The sequence below is a fragment of the Bubalus kerabau genome, chromosome 4 (assembly GCF_029407905.1).
Source record: "Bubalus kerabau isolate K-KA32 ecotype Philippines breed swamp buffalo chromosome 4, PCC_UOA_SB_1v2, whole genome shotgun sequence".
Taxonomy (NCBI): Eukaryota; Metazoa; Chordata; class Mammalia; order Artiodactyla; family Bovidae; genus Bubalus; species Bubalus kerabau.
In genome coordinates, this window is record NC_073627.1 from 115,080,664 (window position 1) to 115,108,325 (window position 27,662).

General features: G+C 40.6%; 2 protein-coding genes across 4 annotated transcripts in view; both read left to right on the forward strand.

Moving 5' to 3' along the window:
* Positions 1-27,662, forward strand: part of GDA (guanine deaminase) — a 248,433-nt gene that overhangs the window by 190,462 nt on the left and 30,309 nt on the right. For all 3 annotated transcript variants that reach the window (XM_055578307.1, XM_055578306.1, XM_055578308.1), the window contains exons 2-5: positions 7,419-7,507; positions 14,923-15,094; positions 23,873-23,960; positions 26,556-26,661. In XM_055578307.1, coding sequence (XP_055434282.1) covers positions 14,933-15,094; positions 23,873-23,960; positions 26,556-26,661 — 356 coding nt within the window. In that variant the 5' untranslated portion in view covers positions 7,419-7,507; positions 14,923-14,932. The remainder of the gene's footprint in view (positions 1-7,418; positions 7,508-14,922; positions 15,095-23,872; positions 23,961-26,555; positions 26,662-27,662) is intronic.
* On the forward strand, positions 718-1,646 carry LOC129650130 (ras-related protein Rab-15-like). The gene has a single exon (XM_055578309.1). It carries the CDS (start codon positions 730-732, stop codon positions 1,366-1,368), a length of 639 nt encoding a protein of 212 aa, XP_055434284.1. The 5' UTR covers positions 718-729; the 3' UTR covers positions 1,369-1,646.

The following is a 27,662-nucleotide window of genomic DNA, read 5'->3' on the forward strand; positions in this document are numbered from 1 at the left end:
GGAGGAGAAGAAGGGTCCAACAGAGGATGAGATGGCTGAATGGCATCACTGACTCGATGGACGTGAGCCTGAGTGAACTCCGGGAGTTGGTGATGGACAGGGAGGCCTGGCGTGCTGTGATTCAAGGGGTCACAAAGAGTCAGACACGACTGAGCAACTGAACTAAACTGAACTGATAAGTTCACTGAAAGTGTGTCTTGCTTGGTTGAAGTAATTGAGGCTTATATACTGCATACATGCTGAATTATTATTTTAACATATTTTTGCTTTTTATTGTCAGTATATCATTGGGATTATTTTTGCATCTGTTGTTGTTTGGTTACTAAGTCATGTCTGACTCTTTGCGACCCCGTGGACTGGAGCACTCCAGGCTTCCCAGTCTTTCACTGTCTCCTGGAGTTTGCTCATATTCATGTCCACTGAATCGATGATGCTATCTAACCGTCTCATCCTCTGCCACCCCCTTCTCCTTCTGCCTTCACTCTTTCTTAGCATCAGGGTCTTTTCCAATGAGTCGGCACTTTGCATCAGGTGGCCAAAGTATAGAAGCTTCAAATTTAGTCCTTCCAATGAATAATCAGGATTGATTTCCTTTAGGATTGACTGGTTTGATCTCCTTGCTATCCAAGGGACTCTCAAGAGTCTTCTCTAGGAGCGCGCGCCGCGATGGCCCCGGCGGAGCAGGGCTGAGCCCGCCGCCCGCAGCCCCCGGCCCTCTCCGGCTCAGCCATGGTGAAACAGTATGATGTGCTGTTCCGGCTGCTCCTGATCGGGGACTCTGGGGTGGGCAAGACCTGCCTGCTGTGCCGCTTCACCGACAACGAGTTCCACTCCTCACACATCTCCACCATTGGTGTCGACCTTAAGATGAAGACCATAGAGGTAGATGGCATCAAAGTGCTGATACAGATTTGGGACACGGCAGGGCAGGAGAGATATCAGACCATCACAAAGCAGTACTATCAACGGGCCCAGGGAATATTTTTAGTCTACGACATTAGCAGCGAGCGCTCTTACCAGCACATCATGAAGTGGGTCAGTGATGTGGACGAGTACGCACCAGAAGGTGTCCAGAAGATACTTAGAGGGAATAAGGCCGATGAAGAGCAGAAACGGCAGGTGGGAAGAGAACAAGGGCAGCAGCTGGCTAGAGAGTATGGCATGGACTTCTACGAAACAAGTGCCTGCACCAACCTCAACATTAAAGAGTCCTTCACGCGCCTGACGGAGCTGGTGCTGCAACCCCACAGGAAGGAGCTGGAAGGTCTGCGGACACGTGCTAACCACGAGTTGGCCTTGGCGGAGCTGGAGGAGGATGAAGGCAAACCCGAGGGCCCGGCAAACTCTTCAAAAACCTGCTGGTGCTGAGCATCCTGCGTGGAGCACTCCCGCACAGCCCCGCTCTCCCCGCAGGAGGTCTGCGGGCACAGGGAGCCTGGGCCTCGCCCCGCTGCCCCTCTCCTTCAGGTGACCCTGCGGCATGTTGGCCGCTGCTCCTCCTCCCCTGCCTGGCCCCGGGGAGCAGCCTCCACCTGGGGGGGCCCCACCAGCCTGTGTCCCCAGCCACAGGCCTGCTGCGAGCCCCTCGATGTGTGACGAGCACGTCTTCACTGCCTGGAGCTCCCAGGCGATGCCGAAGTCTGGAGTCAAGGCCACTGTAGGCTCCTTGTCTCTCGGTGCGTCTGGTCTCCTCTCTGCTGTTTCTCGCTTCTTCCCACTTCTCTGTCCCTTCTGCTCGGCTGTACTCGTACGGAAGCCCTCACCTCCCTGTGCCCACGTGTCACTGCTGGGGCAGCGCCTTCCCCTTCCTCCTCACTCAGGCCCAGGACTGCACTCCCCCTGCTCAGCTCCCGGGAGAAGCCTCACCTGCAGCCCCCGGAGCTGCTTCCATCTCCCCCCGCCACCACCCGCCCCTTCTTGTGCCACGGGCCTGCCTCCTGGGTGACCAGGCAGAGAAGAACACAGGGGAGGAAGGAAAGCCCTAACTGGTGGTCCCCACATCTGGGCCTCTCCTCCCTCCCACCCCAGTTTACCCCACGCTTGGCTGCCTGCCCACCTGCCTCTTGGGGGACCTGAGCTTGGAGACAGGTGCTTCAGAGAAGAAAGAAAAAAAATGATGAGGGGTGGCAGGGATAAAAAGTCACCTCCATTCTCTACCTCCCATACCCCCTGGGCTCCTGAATTTCAAGATGTGGATCAAGGCCTGTGGACACTGCAGGGGTGAGGAGAGCCCCCCCTACCCCAGAGCCAGCCACATACTGCAGGAAGGGGAGTGTTTGGAAGAGAAGGGCCAGCTCCTGCAAGTTAAGAGCTGGGACAGTTTGCAAACCAGTTTGCAAACCAGAGGGGAATTGGGCAACAGCAGGGATTCCGGGGCCCCATCTTCCATTTCTTATGTAAGAAGGGCATTTCCCCAACACCCCCTGGCAGGTGACAGGGGACAGAACCAGGCTGGTGGTCTTTCATTGAGCCCAGCCTTCAGCTCTTAAGGTTCTCCCGAGACCCAGAGTCTGTGGGAGGAGGGCGGGAGCGTGTGGGCAGGAGGCAGGCGAGCCCTGGGTGGGAATGCGTGGTGCTGTCCCTTCAGCCTTCAGGACCAAGTGCTCATCTTGTCCCTCGAGCTCCTGAGTCAGAGGCTCGTGGGTGTGCCAACTGCCCTGTGGCAACAGGTAGGGGGAAGCCGATTCCCTCCTCCAGGGCCCTTTGTTTCAGGAAGAAGTTTCTTTTAACTCCATACAGTACAGAGTAGTTTGCAGGAGGCCCTTTGAGGGGGAAAACATGTCAGTTAGCAGCCCTAGGAGGGTTCTTCCCGCCCTTCCCACGATGGGAGAAGCCTCGGGAGGAGGATCGGTCGTAAGCTGTGAGACATGGCTGGTGCTGGAGCAAAAACAAAGAACTAGGCGTTGCACATTCACCAGTTGTTAATAACTAAAGTCCAGGACACACGTGTGTGAAGGATTAATAGCCCCACTGACTCCTCTGGAAAAAATGGTGAGGGATGAAATCGCCAAACCTTCCCTCCTAACTCTTAATACATCAGGAGAGGGCAGCTCAGGATGTAGGGACGTGGGACAGGTTATATGGAAGGAAAAAGAAAGCCAGAGCAATTGTCAGCTGATGAGAAACGTAAAGAGCTGACTCTCTAGGATGAAGTCGTGACCACAGCTGAGAATGCTTCCTTGAGGACTTGTCTCCTCGAACGTCTAGACATAGCACCAACTCTGGGGTGGGGGGTCGGCAGTGCCAGCCCTTGGTGTGCCCTCCGCCAGGGACCTGAGGGGGGGGGGAGTTTATGCTGGCCATTGGCTCCAGCCTGTGGATCGGTGTCGCCACTTCCCTGAAGGTCTGGCCGAGCACCATTGCCTTCCTCTCCTAGCCCCCTCAGGAAAGGGACTGTATTTTTACTGTGCCCTAGGGGTTCTGGAAGGGAAACCTTGGGGTTGAGACTCTATGGCCTGAGAAGCCGCATCCACGGGGCCACTGCTGGGGAGAGGTATGGGGCAGGAGGGGCGCTGGGATTTTAGGGTGCAGCTAGGCTCACCAGGTACCAGAGTCGGCCTCTCATCCCTGAACTCTGATCCAGGAGGCGGCCTGGGCCCTGGCCTTAGACTGTTGAGCAGGCGCGCCTGCCTGTGGACTCCTGACCACATCTGCATCTGCCGTCTTGAGCCTCAGTGCCACCCCTGGCACCTGCTCGTGAGCCCCACCTTCTCCCTGTGACGGGTGAACTTTTGTGTGCTGTGTCTCGGGTCCAGTAGAGGAATTGTGAGCAGGGTTCATCTATTTTAAACACAGATGTTTACAAAATAAAGAATATTTCCAATCACACACACACACACACACACACACACACACACAAAACAGAGTCTTCTCTAGCACCACAATGTGAAAGGATCAATTCTTTGGCACTAGGCCATCTTAATGGTCCAACTCTCACATCTGTACATGACCACTGGAAAACCCATAGCTTTAACTACATGGACCTTTGTCAGCAAAGTGATGTCTCTGCTTTTTAATATGCTGTCTAAGTTTGTCATAGCTTTTCTTCCAAGGAGCAAGCATTTTAATTTCATGGCTGCAGTAACCATCTGCAGTGATTTTGGACCCCAAGAAAATAAAATCTGTCACTGTTTCCACATTTTCCCATTTCCCCCTTTTTTTTTTTTTGCCATGAAGTGATGGGACTGGATACCACAATCTTAGTTTTTTGAATGTTGAGTTTTAAGCCAGCTCTTTTATTACTCTACTCTTTCACCTTCATTAAGAGGCTCTTCAGTTCCTCTTTACTTTCTGCCATTAGAGTGGTATCATCTGCATATTTGAGGTTTTTGATATTTCTCCCTACAATCTTGATTCCAGGTTGTAATTCATCCAGCTGAGCACTTTGCCTGATATACTGTACATAGAAGTTAAATAAGCAGGGTGACAATATACAGCCTTGATGTACTCCTTTCCCAATTTGGAACCACTCCATTGTTCCATATCCATTTCTGTTACTTCTTTAACTGCATACAGGTTTCTCAGGAGACAGGTAAAGTGGTCTGGTATTCCAAACTCTTTAAGAAATTTCCAGTTTGTTGTGATGCACACAAAGGCCTTTGCATAGTCAGTGAAGCAGTAGATGCTTTTCTAGAATTCTCTTGCTTTCTCTATGATCTAATGACTTTTGGGTATTTGATCTCTGGTTCCTTTGCTTTTTCTAAATCCAGCTTATACATCTGGAAGTTCTTGATTCAAGTACTGCTGAAGCCTAGCTTGAAAGATTTTGAACATTACCTTGCTAGCATATGAAATGAACACAATTATGCAGTAGTTTGAACATTCTTTGACATTGCCCTTCTTTGAATTGGAATGAAAACTGACCTTTTCCAGTCCTGTGGCCACTGCTGAGTTTTTTGAATTTGCTGACATACTGAGTGTAGCACCATAACAATATCAGTTTTTAAGATTTTAAATAGCCCAGATGGAATGCTATTACCTCCACTAGCTTTGTCTATAGTAATGGTTCCTATAGCCTACTTGACTTCACACTCCAGGATATTTGGCTCTAGCTGAGTGACCACACCATCGTGGTTATTTGGGTCATTAAGACCTTTTTTGTATAGTTCTTCTATTGTGTATTCTCCACCAGGGAAGCCCCTTGCATCTGTAGTATTATTATTTATTTAATAATTATATTACAGAGGCATTGGGTTATAATAATTTTCACTCTCTGTGTATCTGTTTTTACGTATATGTGTGTGTATTGTCAGGTTTTAGTATGAGGATTGCGGTAGCTTTGTAGAAATAAAGAGGTGTCCATTGTTTTCCATGCTCTGGAACTCTTAGCACAGACATTATATGTTCTTTGTAAGCTGGAAAGAGCTTTGTCATAAAATTCTCTGTGTGCTATCTAATATGGTATAATAAGCACCTTGAATGTGGTTAATATGACTGAGGAACCGAATTTTTAAATTTTATCTTTATTTTTTTTTTTTTTTTTTTTTTTTTTTTTTTTTTTTATTAATTTTATTTTATTTTTAAACTTTACATAACTGTATTAGATTTGTTCTCATTAAAAATTGATACTTATCTTCAGTGTTGCAGTCTTTTAAGGACAACCTGGTTATGTGAGTCTATGTTTTGTAGATTATGTAAAGTCAAAATATATAGATTAAATATTTCTAAAGAAAATTTATCAACCAGATTGAAATATATTTTAAATATAAAACATACCTTGGATTTTAAAGACTAAATATGAAAAAAAGTAAAATTAAAAATTTTTATGTTGATTTTATATTGACATGATAATCTTTTACCTTGGCCACCTATATTGATAAATAAAACATGTCATTAAAATTAATTTTACTGTTTTATACTTTTATGCTTTTAGTGTAGGTATTAGAAAACTTAAAATTATAAATGTGGCTTGCATTTGTGATAGGCATTTTATTTCTATTAGACAGCATGGTTCTGAACCATGAGCTTCCCTAAACGGTTAGTAAATTTTCCTTAGTTTCTCATAGAATTACTGGTTCATTCAGTTTTCCTATATCTCCAGAATAAATTTTGATCATTTATATTTTCCTGAAAAGTATTTGTTTCAAATGTATGAATGTAGTACTTTACAAAAATTTTCTTCCTCCCTCCCTCCTTCTTTTTTCTGGTAATGGTAAATGATAGATCAGCTCTGGGATATATTAATAAGTTCTGTTTTTTTGATTTTTAATTAACTTTATATCTGCTTTGATTTATTGATTCAAAAATATTTTTGGAATCATCAATTTACTTTTTCTTATTTGTAGGAATTACATTTTTCATTTTCTTTTCTGATAAAAATCCCTATTTTTTAATAAAAAGATATCATCAAAGAATAGAAAAGTCAGTATTTATTTTATTTTTTTATTCCACAAACTTTCCTGCACAATATTGTCTTGCTTCTAATTGTTTAGATACATTTTCTATAAGTATTTTCAATATTTCATGTTCCATGAAACATTTATTTTCACTAATGTGAAAATATATGAAAATAATGTTTATTGCATAAAACAGGTTATTTTGTTCACATATATTTCATTTTTCCTTGTCTTTTCTTGCTTTACAATCCACTTTTATAGAGAAAGCAATCACACTCTACTTAAAAAGAATAAACAGTAGAAAATAATGTATCTAGCATTTAACATGTTCCAGGGATGGGCTAAATTCTTAATTAAAATTAAGAATATTTGATCTTCACAGTCACTTTGTGAAGTATGTACTGATGTTAGCCTCAGTTTGCAGATGTGAAAACCAGACCAAGAGAGATTGAGACCCGTCCAAGGTTTCTCACCTATTGTGCATGGACTCACAAGCCCCATGTGAGAGATCATTCTGTTAGTGTTTCATGCACAATACTAGAAAATATGGCAGACCTCTTTACAATGGATGTCTAGCATCAGAACATCAACATAGTTCATGCTAAGACTCCATTGTCAGGCAGTTATCACATGCAGTTATATTCAGTGTTAATAAACTGCCTTATGATGTACTCCTGTTGTGCTCTGGGCTTGTGTTCCCTATAATAGCCTAACAAAAATCTCTCATTCATCAGCACTGAGGTGCTTTCTATAAACAATTGTTTCCCTTAATCATTTTGTGGGGGTGGACAGAAATAGACATCAATTATCCATTTTTAATACCCTGTATCTTCAAATGAGAATTTTTGAAGTCTTACTTATATCTATAGAATGGCAGAAAAGGAGAAATTTCATGCAGTTTATTTCTTTGGACAAACAAAGACAAATCTCTGTCTTTACCCCTAATCTGTATCCCATTTGGTGTCAAATACCCTTTAAAATTAGTTCAGCTATGGGATAGTCCCTTGAAAAATTTAGACATTTAATAACAACAAATGGCCATGGTTCATTAATTTATCATTTCTTTCTTTCTTTTTTTTAAAGATAGTGTTTTTGGAAGAAGCATCCCAACAAGAAAAGCTGGCCAAAGAATGGTGCTTCAAGTCGTGTGAAATAAGAGAACTGAGCCACCAGTAAGTCAGAGTCAACTTCTTCCCTTTTACTTGATGCTATTAACTAGTCTCAAATGCTAAGAACCTGTCTTGAGAGACAGAGAGGTCTTTCTCTTTTTTTGAGGATGAGATGGGCAAGAGAAGGTAAATAGAGAACATGGATCTGAAAGGTGGAAACTTTGAGAACTAGAGGCTTCCATCATTCACTTACTTCTTCAGCAAATACTTATTGCATTTATTATGTGCAAGAATAGGATCTGGAGGTGAAAATGATATACAGAGTATTTGTGCTTACTGGGTTTATGGTCCATGCCGAAGAGAGAGCATAAACAAGTGCACAGATAGGTAAGCATGACAGTGATGCCTTCTGTAAAGGAAGTAATTAGGGAGCATGATAGAGATGAACTAGTGGGAGGTGAGACGAGGTTTAAAGAGGAAAAACTCTGACAGCGCGCATAAGGAAGTTGTTATTCAATCTCTCAGTCATGTCTAACTCTTTGTGATCCCATGGACTGTAGCACACCAGGCCTCCCTGTTCCTCACCATCTCTCAGAGTTTGCTCTAACTCATGTCCATTGAGTTGGTGATGGCATCCAACCATCTCATCCTCTGTCATCCCCTTCTCCTCCTGCCTTCAATCTTTCTGAGCATCGGCATCTTTTCCAATGAGTCAGGTGGCCAAAGTATTGGAGCTTCAGCTTCAGCATCAGTCCTTCCAATGTATATTCAGGGTTGATTTCCTTTAGGATTGACTGGTTTGATCTCCTTGCAATCCAAGGGACTCTCCAGAGTCTTCTCCAGCACAACAGTTTAAAAGCATCAATTCTTTGGCACTCAGCCTTCTTTATAGTTCAATTCTCACATCCGTACATGACTACTGGAAAAACCATGGCTTTGACTATATAGACCTATCTCCAAAAGAGCACTTAAGCTACGATTTTATCTTCCAACTACTTTAGTGGTACAGGGCTTCCCAGATGGCTCAGTGGTAAAGGATCCACCTGCCAATGCAGAAGGGTGGCTTCGATCCCTGATCTGGGAAGATCCTCTGGAGAAGGAAATGGCAACCACTCCAGTATTCTTGCCTGAGAATATCTGCAAATCAATCAATGTAATACACCACATTAACAAATTGAAAAATAAAAACCATATGATTATCTCAATAGATGCAGAGAAAGCCTTTGACAAAATTCAACATCCATTTATGATAAAAACCCTCCAGACAGAAGGCATAGAAGGAACATACTTCAACATAATAAAATCCATATATAATAAACCCACAGCAAACATTATCCTCAATGGTGAAAAATTGAAAGCATTTCCCCTAAAATCAGGAACAAGACAAGGGTGCCCACTCTCACCACTACTATTCAACATAGTTTTGGAAGTTTTGACCACAGCAGTCAGAGCAGAAAAAGGAAATAAAAGGAATCCAGATTGGAAAAGAAGAAGTAAAACTCTCACTGTTTGCAGATGACGTGATCCTCTACATAGAAAACCCTAAAGACTCCACCAGAAAATTACTAGAGCTAATCAATGAATATAGTAAAGTTGCAGGATATAAAATTAACATGCAGAAATCCCTTGCATTCTTATACAATAGCAATGAGAAAACAGAGGAATTAAGGAAACAATTCCATTTACCATTGCAATGAAAAGAATAAAATACTTAGGAATAAATATACCTAAAGAAAAAAAACCCTATATATAGAAAACTATAAAACACTGATGAAAGAAGTCAAAGAGGACACAAATAGATGGAGAAATATACCATGTTCATGGATTGAAGGAATCAATTTAGTGAAAATGAGTATACTACCCAAAGCAATCTATAGATTTAATACAATCCCTATCAAGCCACCAATGGTATTTTTCAGAGAACTAGGACAAATAATTTCACAATTTGTATGGAAATACAAAAAACCCTGAACAGCCAAAGCAATCTGGAGAAAGAAGAATGGAACTGGAAGAATCAACCCACCTGACTTCAGACTATACTACAAAGCTACAGTCATCAAGACAGTATGTGGCACAAAGACACAAATATAGATCAATGGAACAAAATAGAAAGCCCAGAGATAAATCCACACACCTATGGACACCTTATCTTTGACAAAGGAGGCAAGAATGTACAATGGAGAAAAGATAATCTCTTTAACAAGTGGTGCTGGGAAAACTGGTCAACCACTTGTAAAAGAACGAAACTCGAACACTTTTTTACACCATACACAAAAATAAACTCAAAATGGATTAAAGATCTAAATGGAAGACCAGAAACTATAAAACTCCTAGAGGAAAACATAGGCAAAACACTCTCTGACCTAAGTCATGGCAGGATTCTCTATGACCCACCTCCCAGAATATTGGAAATAAAAACAAAAATAAACAAATGGGATCTAATTACACTTAAAGGCTTTTGCACAACGAAGGAAACTATAACCAAGGTGAAAAGACAGCCTTCAGAATTGGAGAAAATAATAGCAAACGAAGCAACGGACAAAGAATTAATCTCAAAAATATACAAGCAACTCCTGCATCTCAATTCCAGAAAAATAAACGACCCAATCAAAAAATGGGCCAAAGAACTAAACAGACATATTTTGAAAGAAGACATACAGATGGCTAACAAACACGTGAAACGATGCTCAACATCACTCATTATCATAGAAATGCAAATCAAAACCACAATGAGGTACCATCTCACACCAGTCAGAATGGCTGCTATCAAAAAGTCTACAAACAATAAATGCTGGAGAGGATGCAGAAAAAAGGGAAGCCTCTTACACTGTTGGTGGGAATGCAAACTAATACAGCCACTATGGAGAACAGTGTGGAGATTCTTTAAAAAACTGGAAATAGAACTGCCATAAAACCCGGCAATCCCACTGCTGGGCATACACACTGAGGAAACCAGAATTGAAAAAGACACATGTACCCCAGTGTTCATCACAGCACTGTTTATAATAGCCAGGACATGGAAGCAACCTAGATGTCCATCAGCAGACAAATGGATAGGAAAGCTGGTGTATGTATACACAATGAAATATTACTCAACCATTCAAAAGAATGCATTTGAATTGGTTCTAATGAGGTGGATGAAACTGGAGCCTATTATACAGAGTGAAGTAAGTCAGAAAGAAAGACACCAATACAGCATATTAATGTATATACATGGAATTTAGAAAGATGGTAACAATGACCCTGTATGCAAGACAGCAAAAGAGATAAAGATGTAAAGAACAGACTTTTGGATTCTGTGGGAGAAGGCAAGGGTGGGATGATTTGAGAGAATAGCATTGAAACATGTATAGTACCATATGTGAAACAGATCGCCAGTCCAGGTTCAATGCATGATACAGGGTGCTTGGGGCTGGTGCACTGGGATGACCCTGAGGGATGGGATAGGGAGGGAGGTGGGAGCGGGGTTCAGGATGAGGAACACATGTACACCCATGGCTGATTCATGTCAATGTATGGCAAAAACCACTACAATGTTGTAAAGTAATTAGCCTCCAATTAAAATAAATAAATAATTTTTTTAAAAAAGAAATGGGAATACTTTTTTTTTAATTCAAAGATTTTAGTCTGGGTTTAGGCCAAGTGTGTTTCCAAAGTCAATAAAACTTCCAAAGTCAACCAAATAGTTTTCATTCTACAAACACTTTTAGGGTTTAGAATAATATAGTGATAACACTGAATTAGGAATCAGAACACCTGGCATGAATCCTCACCCTACAGCTTTGCAGCTGTTAGGTGGAAAGCAGGCACTTCCCCTCTTTGAGCTTGTCTCCTGGGCTGTTAGCAAAGGATTGTCCTAGATGGTGTAGATACCTCATCCACTGAAGCACATCTGTGAACTGTGTTTCCCCTAAGGCTTTGAGGCAGAAAAGCTGATGACAGTCCAGAGAGATGGGGGACTGGCCCTAAAGATTTATTGCACTTTACATTTATAATCACATCTCTTACCTCCTTCTCGCTGCCTCTCATGGACTTAGAAGTATGCAGCCAATAGGCATGTGGATGAATCAGTGGTCATGGAGATCATTTCACCTCTGGTGTTACCATCTGCTTCCTCTTGAAGTATGTTCACCAGGATATATGTTGAAGAACAATTGACATTTATAAGTCACCTTCTTGCATGCTTTTATCATGAAGGATCAGAAGAAGCTTTGGAAATGAATGAGACGGAGGTTGGGAAAATGAGAGGATGGTGGAGTGTTTGGAGGGTGTGGATCGAGGTGAATGCATCTGTGGGTTTTATATCCTCTTGTTCCCTCTTTACGAGGCTTCTCTTGGAGTTAAATCCATCTAACAAATGTATATTCCAGGAGACTTGTATGCACTACACATAGAAAAGTGACAAGGGAAGAAAAAAATTAAATCAGCACAGTGTGGATTTTTTTTTTTTTTTAATGAAAATTATAACTGGAGTACTCAGCAGTGCTTTGATAGGAGTGGATCAGGCTGTGACCATGCACCAGACAGACATGGCAGAGCCAGGATTAGAGTGAGACATTCACCTTGAACACAGGAATTTAAAGGTGGGGAGGGCAAAAACCTTAATAATCAAGATAAACAATAGTGTACTGCAGTATTTTTAAAAATCAAAATTAATGCAAAAACTCCACAATGAACAAATACCAAAATTTTTAATAAGTACAAGATGTTGTTATCATACCCTTGCATTTTTTTGTGCAGCAAAAGAGTGGTTTTCAAACAGCCTGGGGTTCCCAGGCCCTTGAAACCATCACATCCCCTGCAGGGCATGTTGATGAGGGTAGTAAATAGTGTGAGGGCAGACAGATTGGGTAACTCAGACTTTTAAATAGAGAGTCATGTGTCTTGATTGTAGGGTAGGGCTTTTACTAGCATTTTTCAGTTGATTAAAAGACAGGTGAGTGTTCTGATAAATGTACAAAGGAGCACATATTGTTCTTTTTCCTCAGGTTCTGATCAGGCCTAGCCAGCACTCCAGATTTAGAATGTGAAGTTGATAGTTTTTATCAGGGGAAAGTTGAGATTTTTATAAGGAAATTAGGATAGTGATTAAGTAAAGTGAAAAGAGGACAGTGAAAGAGTATAATAGGATGAGAAAGGAGAGCTTTTTCATCTTATCCTGCTTCAGCCTCCAAACCTCTCTGCTTTGCCTCCAGTTTGACTTTTGATGATGACGGTTTAGCTACAAGTGATGTCTTGAGTGGAGAACTGAGTTCTAAGCTTGGCTGGGCCACTAATGAGATTGCCATCCTCAAACTTCTTTTGTTCTTTCTGTTTAGTGAGTAACTGGGCTTGGTGACTGCTTATCTCAATGCAGCCCTGACAGTCCACATTCCTGCATGTACTGCTTTCTGTATTAACCTTGGACTCTAACTTTGATTAAGTGAATGTTTCTATTAATAAGCATTTCATAATACTTTGTTTCCTAAAAAAGGATTGCTAGGTTTTCTGGATGAAAGTTAAACTTTTGATATGATAAATCCTCACTCCCTGTTGCCTCTGAAGACATTGTCCACTGCCTTATGTCCTTCTTCCATCTCTGCTATCTTCATAACATGCTCAGGTTTCTCCTACATGGGAAACAAAAGTGACTTTCACTCTTCCCCTATATTACCATTCTAACCTTCACTACCAAAGAGTTTTTGTCCAGTCATTTCTGTCTCTACTTGTCTTTCCTATTCATGGCTTTCTCGTCAGCACCTAGGACAGTAACTAAGACATACTTGGACTGGGTAAGTACTTAGGTAATGAAGTGCTTGCCCATGTGAAATCAGGTGTCTCCCCAGTCACTGTATGGAAATGAGTGCTCTCTCAGGGTCCTGACTCTTGCAGTTTTTGACACTGGTCACTGTCCTTCCCTTCATTGCTGTCCTCGACTCCTCTCTATCATGAGTCTCTATCTTCCTGACAGTGATTGTGCCTAGATTGAGCATGGCCTTCTCTTCCTTAATCTTACTCTTTTAAGTGGAGGGTACTGCTCAAGGCTTAATTTTAGCTTTGTTCTTTCTTCTACAGAAATCTCTTATACCACCAGCTTCTAGGGATACCTAATCAGGGGAGACTGTCAGATCCGAATCCCATTTATAACTCTGTGACCTCTTATCCCATGTGTTCAATTGTTTTTTTGGAGACTTGGAGGTCATACTTTGTAGGCTTAGTATGACATTGCCCCTCCCTCATAATGGATTTTCCTGATAAGTTCTCTGTACTTTATGTCATATGTTCAGCCTCACATGCTCAAAAACTTACTCTCTTTGACTCCAGAGCTGAAGTTGAATGATTACTTTTTTCCAGCTATTTAAATTTCCCCAGCTTTTTGTTTACTCTTTTGTGACTGGGGATCACAGTACTACTTCATGTGTTTATTGTGAGTATTGTATCATCTTCACAGCTACTTTTCTGGGTGCTTTCCATTACTGAGGCACTGTGTTTACGAATGCTAACTCAATCCTCACAACAGCCCTATTGTGAAACTACTATCTCCATTTTACATGGGGAAATTGAGTCACAGAAAGGTTAAATAATATGTTGAATATACCACTGCCATTTTATGGTGGGGCCTAAATTCAAAATCAGGCAGTCTTAGTCAAGAATGTATATATGTAACCCCTATAATAAACTGTCTTCCACAAATGATATACTTAGAATGCTTTGACTCTTTCCTCTCCTCTACTAAGGGGCTTCTCTGGTGGCTCAGAGGGTAAAGCATCTGCCTGCAATGCAGGAGACCTGGGTTTGATCCCTGGGTCAGGAAGATCCACTGGAGAAGGAAATGGCAACCCACTCCAGTACTCTTGCCTGGAAAATCCCATGGACAGAGAAGCCTAGTAGGCTACAGTCCATGGGATCGCAGAGTCAGACATGACTGAGCAACCTCCTCTCCTCTACTGCTGCTGCTGCTGCTAAGTCACTTCAGTCATGTCCGACTCTGTCTACTACCTAGAGCTAATAAAAAGTCAAGTTCTTTCCCTCATACTTATACTTTTCCTTTATTCAGAAATGCTCTCATGCTTGACAGACTGAAAGGGTGTCCCCATGCATGCCTGTCACCACCAGATTTATCTTCCTGAACCCAGGGTTCAATATGTCACAGTTCTGCCAAAGAAAACGAAAAACAGAGGATCAAGTATTCTCATGATTCCCTCCCTCCTAGCTACAGAGTAACAAATATATATTAATTCACTAAAATGAGTATTCAAATCCTTTTTTTTTGGTTAACTTCACACCAAGCCATTCCAATTTAGGGCTGTGTCTCCCCTAGCAGAGTTTCATTTTTTATTTTCTGACTTCTAAATAATAAGATAATTTACATTCATCTCATTGCATCTACTCTGGGTGGAATAAACAATTAAATCACTGTCTAGAGAAAACATGATTTAAAGGTATGGAAAATGACTAAAGATGTTATTAAATTCTTTTCTCCCTATCTTAATTTCCAGTGAGTTCTTCATGCCTGGGCTGGTCGACACACACATCCATGCCCCTCAGTACTCCTTTGCCGGGAGTAATATGGACCTCCCACTTTTGGAATGGTTGACCAAGTACACATTTCCTACAGAACACAAATTCCAGAGCATTGACTTTGCTGAAGAAGTATATACCAGAGTTGTTGTAAGTATCTTGCATATGAGTATTGGTGTATTATATTCAGTCATCTATAGAAACATCCATTTCTTGGGGGCAGATTTAAGTTATTAAAAAACAGGCAGTTAAGACTATCATGGACTATAGAGATGTTTTTAGTTCTTTCACAGCTCAGTGAGTTTGTGACCACTTCACCTACACAGCTAGTCACTAGCCAAGAAACACCTGAATCTAAATCCTCAAATCCCCTGGGTTCTCATTACTTTTTTTTTTTTTTTTACTAAATTTGGGTTTAATGCATATGTGTATTCCTTTACTCCTGCCAACCCGCAGTGCTATTCTGGGTACCATATGGAATAGCTGTGTAACCTTTGGAAAGATCTGTGACTCACTTTCCCCATCTGTAAAAAAAAAAAAAAATAATGGCAGCACCTACTTCTTAGGATTGTTATGATAATTAAGCAAGTCTATACTTGTTAAGCTCTTAAAATAGTGCCTAACATATGTATTTGCTCTAAGAAATGTCCAAGGAAATCTAAAATTAAAATTAGTTAGAAGAATATCACATTATTTTGGTAGCTTTTAGGATGGTCTCCTGTTGCAGGGCGTGTGGGAATGTGGTGAATATTAGCCCACTAGAGGGAACTATGGAGCTAATTCAGTCTGAGGACAGTGGCTGCAGTGTGTGCCAACTATGGGCTGGCCAAAAAGTTTGTTTGGCTTTTTCTATAACATCTTACAGAAAAACATGAACAACCTTTTTGGCCAACCCAGTATATACTAAAGGCCCTGAAATACCCTTCCTTTCACTCTCTGAGGAAAACCAGCTCCCATTATCTGCTCCGGCCCCAAGCCCAAGCGATTCAGCAGCCAGAGATAACTTCTGCATTTGAGAATTAAAGCTGCAAATATCTTATCTAACCACTAACTCTTGTCATGTAGAACACTTAGTCTAAGCATTCCTGCATTTTTGTTAGACCCATTGATGGGTTTTCTCTTAAAGTAATGTTGTGATGGTGATAATATTATAAGCCTTATACAGTGACCTAGCCTTCCTGCCAGTTTCCCACATCTTGCAGCATCCAAGCCTTGAACAGTAAGAGCAAGTGTTGTCATTTATATATTTGCCTTGCTTAGTTATAAATTCAGTGTAATTGTGGATTTTACATATTTAGCATGGATCCACATGACACCAGGAAAACTGAGAAGGGCTAAAGCCGTGTAGGAAGTTGCTAGTGCATTGTGTTAATGAATCGTTTTAACCACACCAAATCTTTTTATTCTCAAAATTTATTTTTACCTTCCATTGTTCTAAAAAGAGATATCTTAAAATTGCATTGTGTACAAGAGAAGAAAATGAGTCATGAAATCAGAGCAAGGGAAAAAATAAACCAAGAAAAATGTATACTATGGGGGTCCATGCATTTGTTAGAATCTGTCACAAATTTGGCTTTAACTGAACCAGAGGGGGAAATCAAATATTTGCTGTCAGTGAGTACAAAATAGGAGAAATAGGTGTTACTCTCAACAAGTATTTTCAGTGTACATATCCTCTGTTTCTGATTGTGAGCCAGGCCCATAGACTTGAAGAGTTGGATGAGCTGAGAGTATATAATGGACATCTGGTTAAGAAAGTTGAGATTTGCTAATTAGAATCTGTCCCTTAGGCTGAAGATCACCTGTGGCAATGCAAACCAAGGTGCTGAGGCAGTACTCGTAAATCAAGACATTTTTTGTTTTGTTTTTTTATTGTCTGCCTCAGAGAACAGTCCTGGATCTATAAATAGGCAATCAAGACCCCAGAGTTTTGCACAGTAATAATTTAATCTGAAAACAATTTAAAGTATATGTTAGTGAACATCTCTTGAGATTGTTAAGAAAAAAAATTCCAAGAAGTCAGTCCTAGAATATCTCCCTTTAAACACTGCAAACTGGGTAAGAGATTGACATTTCAAATTGGACTTTGGACTGGAATGAACTAGAAAGACTGGAAAGTTCAGGAATTGGTATATTATATAGATTAATGTGAGTCAAAGGACAGGAGAATGAGATTCTTTGTAAATATACTAAGACAAACTGGTTGCAAATATTCTGGATAATGGAATGAATATGTTTACTCTATGGGGTTATTGAAAATTCAGCAGATGAATTCAGTTAATTCCAAAGAGGTATCAAATAATTAAAGTACAAGGTAAAAAGACAGGAGGTCAGGGCCACTCTATTCCCCTATTTTAGCTTATGGAAATTATATAATCTGATAAGGGGCCTGTTGATAGTGGCTTTGAAGCTCATGGTCATATTAACTTTTTTTTTTTTTTTTTAAATTAGGGCCCAGTGGCTAAGACTCCAAGCCACCAATGCAGGGGGCCCAGGTTTGATTCCTGGTCAGGGAACTAGATCCCACATATCTCAACTAAGAGTTTGAATGACATAAGTAAAACCCAGCACAGCCAATTAAATACATATATACATACATAAATATTTAAATTTTTAAAAGTTTTTTTAATACCAAAAACATTATATTGGGGTATAGCTGATAAACAATGTTGTGGTAGTTTCAGGTGAACAGAGAAGGAACTCAGTCATACATATACAGGTATCAATTCTCCACCAAACACCACTCCCATCCATCCTGGCATATAACATTGAGCAGAGTTCCACATCCTATACAAAAGATCTTTGTTGGTTATCAGTTTTAAATATAGCAGTGTGTACATGACCAAATTCTTTAACTATCCCTTCCCTCCCTGGCAACCATAAGTTCGTTTTCTAAGTTGGTTGAGTCTCTTTCTATCTTGCAAGAAGGATTATTTCTTTTTTGATTCCACATAGAAGGCATGTCATATGCTATTTCTCCTTCTCTGTCTGACTTACTTCACTCAGTATGACACTCTCTAGTCATCCATGTTGCTGCAAATGGCATTATTTCTTTTTTAATGGCTGAGTAATATTCCATTGTGTGTATGTACCACATCTTCTTTATCCGTTTCTCTGTTGATAGACATCTAGGTTGCTTCCATGTCTCGCTATTGTAGACAGTGCTGCAATGAACATTGCAGTGCATGTCTTTTCAGGCCATGTTTTTCTCTGGATATATGCCCAAGAGTGGGATTGCAGGGTTATATGGTAGCTCTATTTTTAGTTTCTTAAGGAACCTCCATACTGTTCTCCATAGTGGCTTAACCAATTTACATTCCCACCAACAGTGCAGAAGGGTTCCCTTCTCTCCACATCGTCTCCAGCATTTGGTCATATTAAGTTTGCAATCTATTTTGAGCTCAAAAGGCTTGGTTTCGACAATTCTTATCAAGAATTAAAAGCTGGGGAAAGGTTGGGCAACACAGCCACAATTTTGATGTTATTGCTGCTAGATTTCATTATAAATGGGAAAAATACAAAATCGATCATTAATGGAAGAGCCCTCTCAAAAGCTTATGAGAAACCAGGGTGGAACAGGGACCTGGGACACCCAAACACAGAACATGTGAAGAACAGTAGCTGCATTTTAAATGGCTTATCCAGTAAGATTTTGAAACCGGATTTGTTCCTTACTTTTTAAATTACATACAGAAGGCACCCACATTTGGCTGAACTCAGTGGGTATCAATATGAGTAGCTTTGTGGGTTCCTCCTTCTATTCTTCCTTGCCTCTCTTCTTCCCCCACTTTTCCCCCTACCCCACTCCTCTGTGAGCTCTCCTTGTCCTGTCCCTTAAATATAATTTGAGCCAATTCTTGAACTTTCTAGTCTCTCTAGTTTGTTCCAGTCCAGTATGAAATGGCAGTTTCTCATCTAGAAGCCTTTCTATTTGAGAACCTTTATCCGCCCTGACTCAGAGAAAGGACTTGCTCTTGGTGTCTGGTAGTATTACTTCCACTGTCATCATAGCTAATTAACTGAAATTTTCCATTTGATCTCTTCTTCAAGCCCATTTTAGAAAGGTGTTTAAAGTGTTGAGAATTTAGAAAATGTCAGATTACACTTCTGTTTTGAGTTTCATTTTATTCTGGTTAGTAAATGTAACTTGTGTGGTTATGTTTCTTGGTAATTGGATGGATGGATGGTTTAGTCACTAAGTCGTGTCCAACTCTTGCGACCCCATGGACTGAAGCCTGCCATGCTCCTCTGTCCATGGGATTATCCAGGCAAGAATACTGGAGTGGGTTGCCATTTCCTTCTCCATTCTTCAGTTCAGTCTCTCAGTCGCGTCCGACTCTTTGTGACCCCATGAATTGCAGCACGCCAGGCCTCCCTGTCCATCACCAACTCCCGGAGTTCATTCAGACTCACGTCCATCGAGTCAGTGATGCCATCCACCCATCTCATCCTCTGTCGTCCGCTTCTCCTCCTGCCCCCAATCCCTCCCTAACAAAAGGTCAACTTTTATGATTATTCTATACACTTTTAAAAAGACTGTTTTTTGTCTGTCAAAATGACTTTTGAAAAAATATCTATTAGATTAAATTGTGTTACAAGTCTTCTATCATTTTCCTCTAGTCTCCCATTTAATAGGATAAGAAACCTAGTCTTCTCTTCTTCAAGACAGAACCTCCCTCACCATGTCCTGTGTTATATCATGTGAGATTTTAGTTCCAATTTTTTTTTCACCATCTAAATTTAAAATATTTTAAATTTGGATGCCCAGTCTTTCTTTTGGATTCATTTTCTTAGGATATAGACAATGATAATCTTTCCCAATAAAGTGGGTGATAATCCAAACCCTTGAATTACCAAAAATTTGTTTTGACTCTTGAATGATGCATTTTAGCTCTACAGAGAATTCTTGATTTGCTCACCAGCATCCAATGTACTAATGTAAATCTGATTTTCTTTCCTTTCTAGTTAATTTGCTGTCCTACAGGATTTTCTTCATCCTTGTGTTCTGCAATTTCACTTATAGATCTGTTCTTTTTTTTCAGCTCATTTCTTTAATATAGTATCATTTCCATTTTGGGAAATAAATCTTTCTCATGCACACATGCTCATTCAATTTCTCTGCCTCTCACCCGCCCCCCCACCCCACCCCCACCCGCCATTTCTCTTGCTCTTAGTATATTTTCCTTTCCAATGTGCTCTTTCTTTTGGTAGCTCTTGTTAGAAAAACAGTGACATTTCTGTATATACTTTTATGCTACATTTTTAGAGAATGCCAGTAGCCCAACTTTGCAAGTCATTGATTCACTCTTGCTGCTCAGTAGACTGTTCCTCTTTCAAGGATACTGTGTCCTGTTATATACATGTAGCAATGCTAATTTTAGATAATTTTATGCCTCTGATTGTCTGCTTCCTCATGTGTTCATTCAGCAATATTCACTAAGCCCTGGTTTCCTTGGTGGCTCAAACGGTAGTGTCTGCCTGCAATGCGGGAGACCTGGGTTCAGTCCCTGGGTTGGGAAGATCCCCTGGAGAAGGAAATGGCAACCCACTTCAGTACTTTTGCCTGGAAAATCCCATGGATGGAGGAACCTGGTAGGCTACAGTCCATGGGGTCGCAAAGAGTCAGACACAACTGAGTGACTTCACTTTGCTTCACACTATGATGCATGCACTTTCCTGGTAGATGGAGATTGAATTTGATGCCTCTGTTAAGGTGTTAACTTTCCTCTTCAGCATATGATTCTGGCAGAAAGCTAGTGCATCCTTTTCTGTAGCTGACAGGTTCTAAACATCCTTTACTTACAATCAGACATATTTTATTTCATGTGTTCAGTTCAGTCTCTGTCATGTCCAACTCTTTGCGACCCCGTGAACTGTAGCATGCCAGGTCTCCCTGTCCATCACTAACTCCCAGAGTCTACCCAAACTCATGTCCATTGAGTCGGTGATGCCATCCAACCATCTCATCCTCTGTCATCCCCTTCTCCTCCTGCCCTCAATCTTTCCCAGCATCAGGGTCTTTTCTAATGAGTCAGCTCTTTGCATCAGGTGGCCAAAGTATTGGAGTTTCAGCTTTAGCATCAGTCCTTCCAATGAACACCCAGGACCGATCTCCTTTAGAATGGACTGGTTGGATCTCCTTGCAGTCCAAGGGACTCTCAAGAGTCTTCTCCAATACCACAGTTCAAAAGCATCAATTCTTCGGTGCTCAGCTTTCTTTACAGTCCAACTCTCATATCCATACATGACCATTGGAAAAGCCATAGCCTTGACTAGATGGATCTTTGTTGGCAAAGGAAAGTCTCTGCTTTTTAATATGCTGTCTAGGTTGGTCATTTCATGTGCTAAGTGTCTTAAAATTTGAAAAAACTGACATAAAAATCCAGTTTTCCTAATTCTCTTGACCTTCAAGATGAACCAACATCACTGATCTCTAACAATTGACTGAAGCTGAGTAGAGGCTGCTAGGATAGGGCGTGTTCTTTCCTATTATCTTAAGTCCAAATTATTTTCTTCCTGTAGACATTTACATTTCTAACCCAGTCCCATTCTAGTCAAAAGAGTCCCCTTATTTCATAAATGAGGAAACTGATGTTGAGAATGTAAAGCAGTTTTCTCAAGGTCACACAGGTCATATCTGCAAGAAGCAAGAACTCCATGTAGTTTTTCTCTGCACTTTAAAAAGCTTCTGCTGTGTGTGGGGGGGTGGGGGGTATATGGGCTATCTCTGTACTTTCCTCCCAATTTGCTATGAACCTGAAACTGCTCTAAAACATGTTTTAAAATTTAAAAAGAAGAAGAAGAAAAAAAGCTTCTGCTTAATACAGACCATACTCAGGTAAATCAGTACTTTTCCAAGTGTCCGGACAAATCAGGCAATATCAGTTGTGATTTGTTTCTCACAATCTTCCCATTCTTCTGTTTCATTCTGGATGCGGTTGTCCCTCATACTCTTGTCATCAGGGGATTCCCTTTGCTTCTCCTCTGTGTTTAATTCCCATTTTCTCAACCTGGGAATTCTTTTTCTTTTCATCACTCTCACATTTTGTTAAAAGCACATTTTCTAGGAAATTCCTAAACTCCTAAAGCAGAAAAACATTTAAGACTTCGTATCTAATCATATCTCTATTTGACTTTCACACTTGACTGATAATTTACCAGGGTATAAAATTCTACATTAAAAATGATTTCCCTCCTTAAATCAACTATACTTCAGTAAATAAATAAAAAGTAAATAAAACAACTTTCCTCCAGAATTTTGAAGGCATTGTTGTGCTTTCAGCATCACTGGTGATAAGGCTAGTGCCACTGTGATTCCCATTATTTGTCTGTGATGGTTTTCTTTCTGTGGAAGCTTTCAGTATCTTCTCTTTATTTGTAGACTTAATAGCTTAGTTATATGCCTTACTTGGTTTCTGTTTTTCATTCACTGAACTGAGCATTCTATGAGGAGTTTAAGTTTGGAGACTAATATTATTTCTCAGACAATTTCACCTCCTCCCTTTCTTTTTTTAAAAGAAAATTTTTTTCTTCAGAACTCTTATTCTAAATGTTGGATTTCCTAGACTGAGCATATTTTTCTTATCTTTTCATCCTTGACTTTCATCTTTCTTTCCTGAGAAGTTCTCTTCTAATTTAACCTTCTGTTGATTTCCATATTTCATTTTTTAGTATTTTTTCTTTTGGAGAGTTCTGTTCTCTGATTTCCACAGCATTCTGTCTTTTTTTTTTTTTTTTTTTTTGTAGATATGATATCTTCTTTTATTTCTCTGAGATTGTTAATCAATTTTTTTTTAATCAAGCTTCCTCCTGATGCTACCGATTGGCTGTTTCCTCCAACATTTCTTTCCAGATTCTTTCTTCCTTTCCCTCTCCCCTTTTTTTATGGTAGCTTTCCACCAGTGTCCATTGAACCTTAAATGTACAGTAGTATTTGCGTGTGATGCTCTAAGATGTTGATTGAAAAAGATGGGGTCACACTGGTTGCCTGGTAAGCTTCATTATAGGGTGAAGAGTGAAGGCAGTGAATAGCCATTTTAAGTGTGGATCCTAAATGTCATTGTGAGGACATCTTTCTTCTAGAGCCATTTATCTTCTCTAGAAAGAAGTCCTTCAGTCCTGCCACAACTGGTGGAAGTAGTACATGTGACATTTTGGGGAAGATGACCATGGGTCCCAGAGTCAGCCACCTGTCTACTTAAGCCTCTTCCTTTCAGCCTGTGCCTCACCTTGTCCTTTTGGGCTTATATTCTCTAAATACTATCCAATTTCTGCAAAGAGTAAATCTCTTTTGCAAGGAACTGCTGATTTCAACAGGAAAGAGTCCTGCCAAGGTTTAATCATCTGTATACACACTTTCAGCCAATTCCCTGTTAACAACCACATGCTTCGCTCTTTTTCCAAGTTGCCTCCAGGTTTTTATTCATGTTTTTTTCTTCTGTGAAGATGTTAAAATATTTCCTCTGCTCATGTCACCTCTCTTCTCATGGGTTAATAAATGTTACACTCCATTACATTTTTTTAGTGGAAATCTCCTGAGGAAGAGCGCTAGATACATGTGATCAATCTGCCAGTTTGAACTACATAGCTGGCTAAATAATTTTATCCTGTAATTTCTAGGAAAAAAACATATTTATTCCTTCCCAATAAAGCTTGCATATCGATAAACAATCCTAAAAAGTCAGGAATTAGTATCACATTTTATAAATTCTGCAACATAGAACCTTGTGAAGCTAGGAAATCAAAAGTTCTAACATTTTTGAAATATGAATACTTTTGCCATTTACCTTAATTACATATCATGTCGAGATGGCATTTCTTTAAGTAAAAACATCTTAAAATTGAAAACCAAAATTCCATCTTCATGTGTATATGCCATGTGACTTTTCTGGGCACAGGCAATTCATGGTTTTTGTGATTTATTTTTAGAGGAGAACACTAAAGAATGGAACAACCACAGCTTGTTACTTTGGAACAATTCACACTGACTCATCACTGCTTCTTGCGGAAATTACAGGTGAGGAGATAAAAAGATGATTTACGGGCACATGAAGCAGACAGGCGGACCATGATGGCAGGGACTTATACTTGTGAGCAGTCCTGCTTTTTAACTGCTAGAATTTGAGCACTGCACGTCTTGCAAGTGATTAGGTATTTGTGTATTACAGTGGCCCTTGAACTTTTTCTATTGTTTAAGTAATTTGATTATTTACTTTTTGTTTTTGGTTGTAGGATGATGTAAATAGGTCTGTATTAATTTAGGGCTTTTTGGAGCAGGTTTACTAATTCTAGCAATGACCACAGTTTATTCTAATCAACAGATAGGTTCTTGGCTGTTGGCTACACTCAGGGCACTGTGCTAGATGCTGGGAATGAACACAGTAAAATGGAAAATAGTCTCTGCCCTTGAGGAACCAGATAGGATTAACTGATTAATAGGTACACACATTGATTAATGGTCTTCCTTCATGGCTTAGTGGTAAAGAATTGGCCTGCCAATGCAGGAGAGGTAGATTCGATCCCTGGGTCGGGAAGATCCCCTGGAGAAGGAAATGGCAACCCACTCCAGTTATCCTGCCTGGGAAATCCCATAGACAGAAGTCTGGTGGGCTACAGACCATGGGGTCACAAAAAAGTCAGACACAACTTAGTGACTAAACAACAACATAGATTAGTAACTTCAGTAACAGCTGTAGTGTTCTTACTAGATGTCTGGTATTGTGCAAAGCACTCTACACGGATTAATTCAGTTTAGCTGTAAATAGCCTTCTGGGACAGTTATTCATGTCCCTGTGTTACAGATGGATAAACTGATGCTCAGAGAAGGTATGCAACATGCCCAAGTCACACAGCTAGTCAGCAGAGCTGAGACTGGATTTAGACTGATGATTCCAAAACTTGTACCCAGCACATTGCCCACCACATAGCAGGTGCTCAGTAAATACTACTGACTGATGTGCTGACACTACTGTTTGCAGGCCAAGGTAGTGTAAGCCAAGGACCTCAAGTGTGACACTGAAAGTGAGTATTGTGAATTTTGGAGGAGACAGAATGAAGCCAGAATTGGATCATCTGGAAAGATTTCATTGAAGGGACCTTTAAACTGGACTTTCAAGGGAGACAAGGAGAGAGGAAAATGCCTTTAAGACAGGAGAAGTGACATGAGGGTATGGGTATGGGGTCAGGAATGTCCATAGAGGATTCAGAAAGCAGGGGACAGAGGAGTTGAACTAAAGGGAAGGATTCATTGCATGGTGGGATGGAAGAAGTTGGGCTGAGGGGATGATTCAGACTGTGGAGTGATTCAGATATTCATCAAAGACTCAAAAAAGGTTTTGAGCCAGATATGGTATGTGATGAAGGTGGTGATTTAAGGAAGAGTAATCTAATGGCCAGGTATTACAATGAATTACAGGGGAATGAAAGATGTAGAAAGACTTCTGAAAGACTCTTATGACAGAGGTAGAGATATTAAAATAATGAACACTGCCTCATGTAGCATCAACTTTCTAACTGAAATAGAATTCCTCTAGCACCTCTGATAAGCATTAGGTTCTTCAGTGCTGAGAACTTCTAGTAGGATTAAGCAAAATTCCCCACAGGTAACAATATTGGCAGTGGAAACAGTGAGCGACTTTATTTTCTTAGGCTCCAAAATCACTGCAGATGGTGACTGCAGCCATGAAATTAAAAGACACTTGCTTCTTGGAAGAAAAGCTATGACAAACCTAGACAGCATATTAAAGAGCAGAGACATTACTTTGCCAACAAAGGTCTGTCTAGTCAAAGCTATGGTTTTTCTAGTAGTCATGTACGGATGTGAGAGTTGGACTATAAAGAAAACTGAGCACCAAAGAATTGATACTTTTGAACTGTGGTGTTGGAGAAGACTCTTGAGAGTCCCTTGGACTGCAATGAGATCCAACCAGTCCATCCTAAAGGAAATCAGTCCTGAATATTCATTGAAAGGACTGATGCTGAAGCTCTAATACTTTGGCCACATGATGCGAAGAACTGACTCATTAGAAAAGACCCTGATGCTGGGAAAGATTGAGGGCAGGAGGAGAAGGGGATGACAGAGGATGAGATAGTTGGATGGCATCACTGACTCGATGAACATGAGTTTGAGCAAGTTCTGGGAGTGGTAATGGACAAGGAGGCCTGGCATGCTGCAGTCCATGGGGTCGCAAAGAGTCGGACACAACTGAGTGACTGAACTGAACAATACTGGCACTGCTACAGTTAAGAATAGTGACAGTATCTTTTCTAAACCCTATGTGCCAGACACTTTATATACATTATTGGGTATATTCCTCATAACCTTGCACATAGAAGAGGACATTGCACACATCTGAGTTTAGACCTTTAGCAAGTAATATCCTTCGTCCTGGGTGTAAAGAGATATTTTACATCAGGTGCCAATGGGAAAATCTTTACTACTTACAGAATTAACTGGCTTTTTTAAAAAAATTGTTCTTAAATGGTATGATGATCTTTTATACCCTCACTTATGTTTTCATAATGATTTTAATTTAAAATGTTTTTAAAGGGCCCAGGAAAGTATATTTTAGGAAAGAAACATGACTTGAAATTGTTTCTGTGTTTCTCACAGAAAAATTTGGGCAGCGGGCATTTGTGGGCAAAGTTTGCATGGATTTGAATGAGACTGTTCCAGAATACAAAGAAACCACGGAGGAATCAATCAAGGAAACAGAGAGGTATGTTTGTCTTGATTTATCTTATGGATGGAGTTACAGATGGAGAGAAGAAACCCCTTTAACTCAGGCAGAATGTGAACATATGTTGCTGACTAGGTTTGTCTAACTTTTATGAAATTGACCTGATCCTTAGGAAAATGTTGCATGTCAATACTATTTTTGTATGTCAAGTTATATTTGAAAGCCTCTGGGTACGTACTATATTTTAGGAAAAGCAAATCCCTTTTTAAAATGAAGGATTTTTTAAAAAGTGAATGATTTGCCTACTTCATTACAGATCTGGGCTTCTCCTGTAGGTTAAACTTGTGTTGAGTGTCTGTGGCCTGCTCATTAAATTACTTTTGGTTATAGGTCATCCTATTGCTTGAGATCATGAGCTTTTGTTATATTCTTTTTATTTTACATGGGGATATGCTACTAATGCCATAGGTACTTTTTCTACTTTATTTATTGGCTGTGATAGGTCTTCGTTGCTACACTTGGGCCCTCTGGAGTTGTGGCGAGTGAGAGCTAGTCTTTGTTGTAGTGTGCAGGCTTTTTATTCTGGTGGCCTCTCTAGTTTTAGAGCATGGGTTCTAGGGCATGCAGGCTTCAGGAGTTGTGGCTCCCATGCTCTAGAGCACAGGCTCAAGAACTGTGGTGCACAGGCTTAGTTGCTTTGCAGCTTGTGGGATCCTGCTCCCCAGATCAGGAATTGAACCTGTGCCTCCTGCATTGACATACAGACTCACCACCACTGAGCCACCAGGGAAGCCCTTTTTCCTACATTTCTTTAACGGCTTTCTCAGGGTACCTTGAGGCTTTCACAAGGAACTGTGTTGTATGACACTCAACATCCAAGAAATACAGAAGGAAATTCTTTAGCTTTATACCTTCCTTAAGACCAAATGTATCCTGATGCAAAGTTTGAGAAGTCCAACTTTTCTCCACTCCCCAGGCCTCCACCTTAAGCGTGTCCTCTGAAAACAGTGGTTTAGAGGTTCCTATGTGCCCACAGAGAG

Bases quoted from the DNA above. Each gene is read 5' to 3' on its own strand.
- LOC129650130 (XM_055578309.1), top strand. From the start codon at position 730: ATGGTGAAACAGTATGATGTGCTGTTCCGGCTGCTCCTGATCGGGGAC.